At 41.5% G+C, this 11,150-nt stretch overlaps 2 protein-coding genes across 4 annotated transcripts in view; both read right to left on the bottom strand.

The window, feature by feature from the left end:
• Positions 1 to 3,457, bottom strand: part of LOC104946575 (discs large homolog 1-like protein) — a 71,328-nt gene extending 67,871 nt beyond the window's left edge. For 2 of the 3 annotated variants that reach the window (XM_010772437.1, XM_010772438.1), the window contains exon 1: positions 3,155 to 3,456. In XM_010772437.1, the coding sequence (XP_010770739.1) occupies positions 3,155 to 3,412 (258 nt within the window). In that variant the 5' untranslated portion in view covers positions 3,413 to 3,456. Of the gene's footprint in view, positions 1 to 3,154 lie in introns of all 3 variants that reach the window. The other variant, XM_010772436.1, reaches the window with a different exon arrangement.
• A 94-nt stretch (positions 3,458 to 3,551) lies between these two features.
• LOC104946576 (disks large homolog 1-like) overlaps positions 3,552 to 11,150 on the bottom strand; it is a 32,089-nt gene continuing 24,490 nt past the window's right edge. The window contains exon 6 of the mRNA XM_010772442.1: positions 3,552 to 3,757. The gene's annotated coding sequence lies outside the window, so the exon portion shown is untranslated. The remainder of the gene's footprint in view (positions 3,758 to 11,150) is intronic.

Below are 11,150 nucleotides of genomic sequence, written 5' to 3'. Positions count from 1 at the left end.
TACACACACACACACACACACACACACACACACCTGAACAAACATACACAAACAATTTGGCTAGGAGGAGTTCCCAAAATAACCTGAGCACCCGAATACCCTGAAAGCTACACATACTGTCATACAGGTGATGAGCAACTTTTAAGCTTTGTGAAAAGCAGTGATGATGATACGGCAGTGTGGATGAGGTTGTGGAGCCTCTGTGCTACTAAGGGAATGAGGATGATGTAATCCTACAAAGACTACAGCTCAAAACTCTTTGGCTGCATTTCCACAGACACCAAACGATTACTGTGCATGGTTGCTGTACAGTAAACAGAGGTCACAAATGGAATATTGATGCATGGATGGTTAAACAAATCATTGCATCGATCAATATCACAACCAATATGAACTCTACATGCCCCCTCAGCAGTGAAATGTTTATGGGTTAAAGTGACAGGAAGGTGGTGTCCAACCACAAGGTGGAGCTACACACCCAAATGTTCTTCACCACAGGGACAACATCTTCACTTCGGTCCAAGGCTTTCCAGAAGACACACTTTGGGCTCGTGCTGACTGACTCCTGAGTCAGACTTGGGACATGACTAGGAAGTGACATGACGAGACATGACTTGGAAGTGACACACCGCTCACCCCAAATATATGCACACACACATAGACACTCTACTACTACTGATGCATAAGTGTGTATATAATAAAATAATACACTTACTAATAATCACTCATGCCAGAATGTACAAAGGATGACATATCAGTGGGGGATGATAGAAAGAAAAAACTGAGGAAATGAAAGAAAAGAGCCAAGACGATGAAAATTACAGGAAATGAAGAAGCAGAGGAATTCTGGGACATTTAAAATCTTACAGTATAATGTCCGTCAGGTGTTTTAAAATAACTGTAAAGTCTTCTGTGGCTTACGGCTTTAAAAACTGTTTATTCCTAACAGAGTGACAGAGTTGATGTCCCTTTGATCACCTCCCTACTACCATGTCATTCAATGGGGTAGCAGATTATGTAATATTCCCAATTTGCATATGCAATTTTGGTGGAATACGGGCAGGCTTTTGTAAGTTCCCTCATAGAAAAGACCATCATTGTGATTTACGAGACAATACGAAAACATACAGTCCCTAAAAGAGTGATTAGAAAAGTCAACAAAAGATGAACACATGATGAAACATAATGATGTTTGTGTTATCGTGTTTTCGAATGAGTGTCGGGGAAACAACTGTGTGCACGTGAAAGTGAAAGAGAGAGCGTGTGTGTGTGTGTGTGTGTGTGTGTGTGTGTGTGTGTGTGTGTGTGTGTGTGTGTGTGTGTGTGTGTGTGTGTGTGTGTGTGTGTGTGGTCAGAGTGATGTAAGCACTAATCTGCAGACAGATACATCCCAATCAACCAAAATAAAAAGATTACCAGGCTACGCTGCGCTATTATGAGTGTGTGTGAGAGAGATAGAGAGGGAAAAGAAAGAGACAAAGAGAGAGGGTGCCAGACAGAGTGCAGAACAGAGATAGTAATGGGCCTCTTTACTAAAAAATGGGGCGAGGATTTGACTAAATCCCTGTGCACACAGCTCCACGAAAGTATTCTCCTGGTACAAAGAAAGGCTCTGTGCATGGAAGGAAATTTAGGCCAGTATCCTTGACTTCATTCAAGTACATACAAAAAAAGACCTATCTAAGTAATAAAACAGGTCTTTTTAGGAGCTGCCTCTGCCACCTTGACCAGAGACAAAAACCCCAAAATAGAAACTGACGGTATTAGATGTGACATTAGACCAATTTTAAATAATTTACAACTAATTATAATAGACATGAAGCATATCACCGCTGATGGCAAAAAGTCTGTTATCTCTAACGACTCATCTTTTCAGAGACTATGACAAACAGGCTTAATTTAAGCTTTCATTTTGCAGTCTATCCAGCGGTGTTCAAAAAGGAAGTTTTAAAAGCACAAGGTTTCCAGAGAACTGTAGTCACTTTAGAGTCAATTTAAAGAGGAAAGAAATGTAATCAAAAACAATGTAGTAAATTCCTTTGAAATTGGCGATGATTTTTAGGGGAATGCCGGCAATTACTTTTTTTTCAAAGATATTTTTTGGGGCAGAGAGTGCCTTTATCAGAGATACAGTGATGAAAGGGGGAGATAGTGGGGGAAACATTGCCTGAACATTTATGTGAGCTTGGGAGTCGAATCTGCATATTTGGCAGTGTCATTTTTTATCAACATATTAAACCAATGTTATTGTTCATGAATACGTCTGGAAAATATTCTAACTGAAGGCATCAATGTATCCTTTCCAATCTTATAAAAAACATAAAATACCAAAGTTAAGCATTTATAGCTTTATATATACAGTCTATGATTTATAGCCATAGTCAACAGTGACTTGAACAACAACAAATGAAGTGTTTATGGGGCAGTAACATTATTAAGTATATCGTATTTTTCTAGTGGAATGTAAGCACTCATTTAAGTCCTGTTAACTGTGCGATCCCATCAAACATACAGTAGCTTAAGGCCACTAGTAGATGTCCTTAAAACATATCTGGCAAAAACATTTGGTAGTAAAGCAACAGGGTTAGGAATAGAACAACTCTCACTCCCAAATTGATTTAAAGAGACTACAGCAAATCTAAAAGAAAGTTACAACTTCATATATTATTATGGGACTGTTAAAGGTTGATTTAAATATTAAGTTATGTAAACAAAGCAGAACAAGTATTTGTCAATTCAACTATGATCGATTGATGCTGTGCCTCAATTATGTTCAAATTTACATCATGAGCTCAAAAAGTAAATAAAATCTGAAAAAAGGTTTGATAGAACAATAAAAACATCTGGCCCCACGCATACAGCATTTGTCAAAATACAGCAAGTTATTCTGAAGCAGGGATTGAAAATCAGACATAATCTCTCGAGTGAACGTGTTGTAAGGGTGAGACCTGAGCCATGCATGTGAACACACACAGGCAGGTAGACAGCTGTCGTGATAGGGAACTGATTGACAGTGTCAGTATAATGTGTGTGTGTGTGTGTGTGTGTGTGTGTGTGTGTGTGTGTGTGTGTGTGTGTGTGTGTGTGTGTGTGTGTGTGTGTGTGTGTGTGTGTGTGCATGTGTTAGGCAAACTGATGAAAGAACCTTAGTTACCTGAGCAGGCGTAATGTGTGTGTGAGTCACGTATCCGTGAACGTGTTGAATCTGAGACAGCTGCCGCTCCGCCACCTGAACCAACTCCGCACCACGCAGGTCACCGTGGCGACCCAGAGATCCGTCCCTCCCCAGAGATTGCTCCCTTTCTCTCTCCATGGTGCCGGCACACCCTGCCTCCCTTCTCCAGGTCCCCCCTTCCCTCGAATCTCTCCCTTCCCTTCCCTTCCTACCCAGGGTGCCTCCGCCCCTCCCCATTGTGCCTCCGTCTCTACCTAGGGTCCCTTCCCCCCTGTCCAGGGTCCCGCTGTCCCTTCCTAGGGTCCCTCCTTCCCTCCCGAGTGTCCCTCCTTCCCTCCCAAGTGTCCCTCCGTCCCTTCCCAGGGTGCCTCCGTCCCTTCCTAGGGTCCCTCCGTCCCTCCCAAGTGTCCCTCCGTCCCTCCCAAGGGTGCCTCCGTTCCTCCCAAGGGTGCCTCCATCCCTCCCAAGGGTGCCTCCATCCCTCAGTTCGCTGGCTACTCCCATATGATGCAGAACGCAGGGGTGATGGTGGAGTTTTGGGGCACCTGGTGATGCCCCTTCTTCTTCTTGACACCGATACTTCTATTGTAGGAAAGGACGGAGAGGAGGAGGAGAGGAAACGAGGAAATGACAAGGAAAAATAGTTGGGAAGACGAGGTGTAGGAAGGTGGGAACAAAGTAGGGGGGGAAAAGGACAGAAGAAGAAAGAGTGTTAGTTCAGAAGCAGAAAGATTTATTCAGGCTGGAAAAGAAGAAGGTAATAGTATGAAATTGTAACAAGCATATAAAAGAGCAGAGCAGAGTGTGTGCAATGAATACGTGTGTGTGATGAGATTATTTGTGGTGTGTGTGTAAGCACATGGGGCTGTCCAGGTGTACAACCAGCATGGTCCTAATTGTTTCCTGAGCTTCCTGCACTATACATATGGGAATGCACAACACACAAACCTAAACAAGCACACACACACACACACACACACACACACACACACACACACACACACACACACACACACACACGAGAAGACTTCACTTGAAACAGAAGTTTATAGGCAAAACTGAATGAGGACAGTGAGCGGGAGACGAGCCTGCCTCAGGGAATGACTGTTTCTTCCTCTTCTCCTCATCTCTCTGTACCTTCATCACGCCGCTTTGCCTTCCACATCTCTGACTCGAGCTACAGTAACTCTCACTGTTGTCCTCTCCCTCCTCTCTTCCTCATTCTCACGCACTCTTCCTCTTCATCTTTTAAAAAATAATATTCAATGTTTCTCTTTCTGCTTTACTGGACCGGGTAAAGGGAGAATTTAGTGAAGCTGAGGACGGAGGGACGACAGGTCCTACTTTTACAGTAAATCCTCAACATTGTGGTTACATGGTGTGTGACAGCTGAGCATTTAAGAGGGTGGTCTGTAAACTGAATACACACTCACTCCTTCAAAGAAGTACACTAATATGGTAAAATCGTTTATCGCGTGTTAATTATTCCATTTAAATGTAAATGACTCAGAAGAGAAGATACCGATAAAGAGAAGAAGATGATTTCCAGGAGGACTTTTAAAGCTTCAAGGAAATTGGACAATTAGTCTTTGATCATATCAACACCAATATATCGGTTTAATTTCAGCTAAGACACACAGGTAATATAATAGAGTCAGAAAATGATTGCACATTATCCAAGTAGAATCTAGTAACTCATTTCAAGTATGCTTGACTTTAACCCAAGGTTAATGGGACAATTAACTACAAATGCAAGTGAGAGTGTATAATGTGTGAAAAGCACATATAAAATAAAAGGATGTTCAGCACTTGCATGGTAAGACTATGTTTCTGCTAACTGCACGAGATTGTTCCACAGCTGGACACTTGGAGATACACCGGATCAGAGCCTGAAGAGGTCAAAACAAATGCAGTAGATATTTTAAGTTTAAATGCCATGTCAAACATAAAGGACAATTGATTTGTTTAATAATTGAAATTTGTACTTGAGCCTAAACTCACTTCTATTTTGGACCCAAAAACCGAATAACCACTGTAATGTCTAAGAAGTAAAACATTTTATCAAAGTAAGCCTGATATTACACAGTAACACATTGGTTTCCTTCATGTTAGCCACTGTGATGTCATTGTTTCTTACTTATTTAATAATATATTAATAACATTTGCTTGCAACATAGGGTTTAGAGTGAACTCTTAGATACATTTGAATAAGCATCCATTAAGGGTCATTTTATCCATGTGTTGTTCTGCCACATTCTGATTAACGGAATAAAGGAGATAAATGCAAGCCTAACATGAAGGAGAGGTCAACAAGACTAGAGCTCAATAAAATGTGTCCAAATACACATTATTACTGGTTTGTGGGATCGTAGTGGGTGAAGTCAGAAACGAGCATCTCTGAGCTGGAGTAAGGTTAAGGTGGAGTGGTCATAGAGAGAGCTGAGATGCTAACACAGCTATCGTACAGATACAGCCTTCATGTAGCCTAAGAGATGAGATAGATTATCCTCCCCTACAGAGAGCCGACTGTTCTCATTCATTTGACATTTGACCTTTTGGCTTAATCTCTCCCCAGGTAGTTAACACAAAGCTGACCTCACTGTTGTTGCTGTATTTATCCAAACCCTGAACACACTATAGGCAACTATTTAGCTTTGTAACATGTTGTTACAATAGTTTAGGTTAGGATAAGCTTCCATTTCATTCATTAACTAAAATAACATGTGTGCCTATTAGATGTATCACTCAGTCCCCTCTGTGTCTCTACATCAGTAACTACACAGCCCACAGTCTTAATTAATATCTGTCCCAAGAGAGACATTCTTTTCTTGGATCCAGACTGTTTGAAAAAGAAACTGTTATTAGTATAAGTAAAACACCTGTAAGAATGACTGAAGATGAAAGACAGCAGTTGATTCAATGTGTAACGATTCCAAAACCATGCTTTAGCATCCACTGACCGACAGCAAGACCAATGAAAGATTGAAGCCCTTTCTCTCTGCATCGACCCTACACTGCAGCTGGCTGTCATGTATTGTCTGCTACGAGATGCTAAATCTATTCTTAATATCGTATTTTAGGTCAGGGCAGCTGCTTTGCACAGGAGAGTACGTCTGTGCAGAACAGAATCAGCTAATTCTTACAAATTCAAGTGGACGTGGCTGTGTGTGCTCTCCCCTGCCTCCCCTGCTGCATGCTTTAACCTCATTTAAACCGGGATTGGGAGCAAATGCTGCTCTGACAAAATGAACTGATCTGAACCCGTCTGCTGACCTTCAGCGCACTTCATTTCTCTTCGCCTCTCGGCCTGATCTTTTCATTCACTGCCAATTAGTCAGAAATGCCTCAAAATAATCTGGAGATTGGCGGTTGAACGGCCAGGCACTAAGACCCTGAAGAGACCCTGGCTCACACTGTTGTCACAACACTGCTGCTACTGCCCTCTGCACTCACACGCGCGCACACACACACACACACACACACACACACACACACACACACACACACACACACACACACACACACACACACACACACACACACGTGCCTTCATCTCTTTCTCTATATCTTTTCATTCTCTCCATCTCCTATATCACGGTCTCTCTCAAAATACGTATCGCCAAAGAAGAAACATCAGATAACAGCTGATGATTCGAGTCCTTTGGCATCAATGACAACGTGGCGATAACAAACATTAATGGTCTTAAAATATAAAGTTAGTAAAGCCCATTGTAATCAAAGGACACAGGAATGAAACATCGTGTTGCGAGAATTTCACACATTTTATTTCCAAACTACAGTAAAATTATATATTTCTTAGGTAAAATATATGATTTATTCATTCAGTCTCCAGAGGATGCTTTCATTGCCCATATCAGCTTCCTCTATGATACTACATGGTGATGTAATATCACTAAATGGTGGAGGGCTAGTGGGAAAATGAGGTCAAAGTCAGAGTTATACAGGCTCCACTCACACGACGTGGATGCAGTTTTCAAAACACTACAACTTTAGCATCCACATGGAATTAAAATCTAAGATCAGCAAAAAGCAATTCGGAAATGATTATATGATGTATACAAATAGAAAACAGCGACATTAAATTAATTATTTAAAAATGTCAGATCATAGCTGAATCCGCCTACATAATTAAACCAATAACGGACATTTGACTAAAAGTTAGTCACGAATGTCTTAAACATATCTTTAAACATGTTAAAGGAAGAGAAGAAATGTGTTGATATAATAGAAAGAGGAAACTTCCCGGGGGCGGCAGTCAGTAAAGAGTCTTCAGTAAAAATAAACAGACCTGAGCAGAAAGAGAGGAACAGATTCATCTATTTTGAATGTGTCTGACCTAGTTGAGGTGTTCTTGATTTATCTCCTTGGGCACCTTAAAAGTCTTAGCAATGGACATGAACTCTGATTTCCATCTTACAGTTACTTTAGATGTGATTCAAATCAAACTTTACTTTATGTATGTGTCTAATTGTATCAATTCTGACCACGATTCAGATAAGATATTCAAGTACCAGTATTTACGTGAGTAAGCCTGCCATAAATATTGTTTTCAGTAGCTGAAAGGGATCTGTGACTTTCGATCCAAAGGTAAAACATAGGAAAAGTATGTTTATATATTTGATTTTGACACACATACGTTGAATGTCACCTGCGTGCTCACTACTATTTACTTTTTTTAACTTCACTTCCTGTAACTGCTTCACATTCTATTTTCTATGTTCTATGTTTTAGGGCTGCTCCTCTCATCGATAAGTTGACTCATGTGTCCTTTATTATTGATAATCATATGTTAGTTGACTAAGAATGTGTTCAGAGGATGAAAGCCCTGCTATGTTTACAGTATTGGGTCACAGGTTTTATTTGAACAAGAAGATGCAGACAAAGGAACTAGGTAAACATACATGTGAATGGGAATCAAGATAAGTATTGCCTCAACTCAAGCCATCCCTGATGTGTCAAGAATAATGTCCAACACAAATACCATCTCTAAAAATAAAATAATTTGCAAGCTCAAAAGCTCTCAGAAACATTTAATAATCCTCAGGTCACACTCTCTCGTTACCCTCTCTAACTAAACTTTCAGAGGACAAAAACCAGCGCTCCTACTGTGACACACACTCGTGACTCTCTCTCTCTAAAGCTCCAGTTGTCTCTCGGCCAGCCTCTATCTAACAGGCTGTCATGGTGGGGTGATGTAACAGGACAGAAGTGAACATCATACAGTTGATTATGGCCTAACTGCTGAGCTGGACAACAGTTCAACACCCATTGCATGCTCATATCAACAGATACACAGTCCAGTGGTCCTACCCTCTCTTCTTATACTACAGCACTCATGGACCTCTCAAAGGAAACTGTGGTTTAAAGATGTCGCATTAGATTAGCCGCTAAACTAAATGTACTTTTTCGAATTATAGACATAAATCTCTTTCTGTGTGTCTCTCTCGCTCTATTTCTCAAGCTCATGACCAGTTTGCAGTGCGTTATTGAGACAAGTGTATGGACCTGTTTCATGGAGACATTTTGGGTTAGCTTTGTAGGCTTTTCAAAGATGCAGCTCAGTGTAGCAACAGTTCCTGCACATCAAAGGCACCGTTCCACAAGCACTTGGGTGTAAGTTTAATATTTCATGTGTTGGTTTTCCACTCAACTGTTTCAGAGTACCGGTACTTTGCAAGATGATGATTGCCAATTTTAGCCTTAACTCATTCACTTAGATGTTATGCAATAAGTGGTTTTACTTGTAAGGGATATGGCAAAAATCTTGCACCGTTTTTTCTTTCCTAATTTAAAGCAGCTTCAATGTGAATTTAAGAATCGTATTGAATTGTATGTTTATTTTTCAGGGTCATCACAGTACAACTACTTTACGCACAATGCAGAGCTTTATTTTTGACCTACAACAATTTAGCCTCGGACTGTGGGAAGAAGATCATAGCACCAACGCAAACACAAGAGAACTCACAACCTCCAAAGGCACTAAGTGGCTGCAGAGTTTGAGTCTAACATCTTTCAAACAGTGCTTCAACATCCACTGTGCTGCCATCAACTGCTCTACATGGCTCAGTTGCAAATAAAAGTAGAAATACATCCACATGAAGAAACTGATGCTGGATATTTAACCTGAATACTTTGTTGGCAATGCAAACTCTAATGAAAATGAAAGGTTCTTCCTTGAAATACATTTTGTTTTATGAAAACGATATCTCAACACTGTATCACTGCAATGCCCACTTGGATTTTATAATCTGTTTTAAATTAAAAACCTTTAGCTTTTAGACTGTTGGCTGTACAAAATGTTTTTTTTAGGATGTCACCTTGTGCACTGAGAAGTTTTGAGGGTCACTTTTCAATATTTTGACATTTGTCTAAATAACCAATTAATGTAATCACAGAAATTACTTACAATTTAGTCAATGAAGCTGTCATTGTGAATTATGTTTCTTTCAAATGACTCAAATTTACCAAGGAATATTTGAATTGTAGAATTCTTTCTGTGCTTTATAATTTCAATGTTTCTACAAAATGATGTATACATTTTACAGGTATATTCACATATAAGAAGAATCAGATACTATAGTTGCAGCAAGATAACTTGCAAGGAAGACACACACACACAAACACCTCTCTTTCTCTCTCTCTATCTCTCCTGCTGGCTACTAACCCTCAACTTAGTTTACCCAGAGTCCCTTGAGAAGCTTAGTCATTACCCCTTTCTCTCTGTCTCTCAGCACATTTTGCCTTAGTCAGTCCCTCTCTCACTCTCCATTACACTTTACCTTCTCTCTCTCTCTCTCTCTCTCTCTCTCTCTCTCTCTCTCTCTCTCTCTCTCTCTCTCTCTCTCTCTCTCTGTGTCTGTCTGTCTGTCTCTCTCTCTCTCTCTCTCACATGCAAAAAAAAAACCACACACACACAAATCTCTCTACCTACCTTGCATCCAAACATCAAAGATATGGTGTTGTTGGTGCATGCTACTTTGCAGTGGCACAACATGTGGCTAACGTTAGCTAGCTGGTCCCGCGCTGGGGGGGCATCCTAGTCCTCACACACTCACACACACATCCACAACACACACACAAACATCAACATTCACACATACACATGCACAAGCATGTGTAACATTTGCCTCGCTCCATCCCGTCCCACAATCCACCACTCTGTCGGCCCCCCCGCCCCCCCAATGCCTGGCTACGGTCCTCAGCTGTGGCAGGCCAGCGTCCTCTCCCCCTCACTCTTCACTGCTCTCATCTTCATCATCATCTTCAATTGTGTAATCCTCATAGCAGGTCAGGATGCAAGAGGCAACATGTTCACTGGTATCTTCAGTGTGTGTGTGTGTGTGTGTGTGTGTGTGTGTGTGTGTGTGTGTGTGTGTGTGTGTGCATGTGTGTGTGTGTGTCTGAATCTGTTCAGCACGTGTGTTTTCAGAGTGTTGTTGTTGTTCTCAGCATGTGTGTGTCAGTCTGTCTGTGTGCATGATTAAGTGTGTGTATGTCAGTATGGCTGTAGTCTCTCCTGTCCTCCTCTCTGCAGCAGCAGCCCCAGCCCTCTATCTCCCCTCTCACTATCTGTGTGAGAGTGTGCCTCTCTCGTTCCATCGTTCCCCTTCTCCCTCTCTCTCCCTCTCCCTCTCTCGCTCTCTCCCTCTCTCTCCATAGCTTGCTCTCTCTCCCTCTCCTGCTCTCTCCCTCTCCCTCTCCCGCTCTCTCCATAGCTTGCTCTCTCTCCCTCGCCACGCTCCACTGCCTCTCCTGGCCCGCCTCTCAACAGCAAGATCAATGAGAGAAAGAGGAAAGACCTGCACACAGAGGTTGAAGGCGGATTAAAAGTCTGACGTCCTCTACCTATTTTTTTCTATCTGATGCAGTGATGCTCTGCCTTGTATAGTCATATTCCACTATAACACACACTTACACACGCGCACACACACACACACACACACACACACACACA

The sequence above is a fragment of the Notothenia coriiceps genome, unplaced genomic scaffold (assembly GCF_000735185.1).
Source record: "Notothenia coriiceps isolate Sejong01 unplaced genomic scaffold, NC01 NC01_scaffold00011190, whole genome shotgun sequence".
Taxonomy (NCBI): Eukaryota; Metazoa; Chordata; class Actinopteri; order Perciformes; family Nototheniidae; genus Notothenia; species Notothenia coriiceps.
The sequence above is the reverse complement of the archived record's forward strand: the minus strand, read 5'-3'. Positions and strand labels throughout refer to the sequence as shown.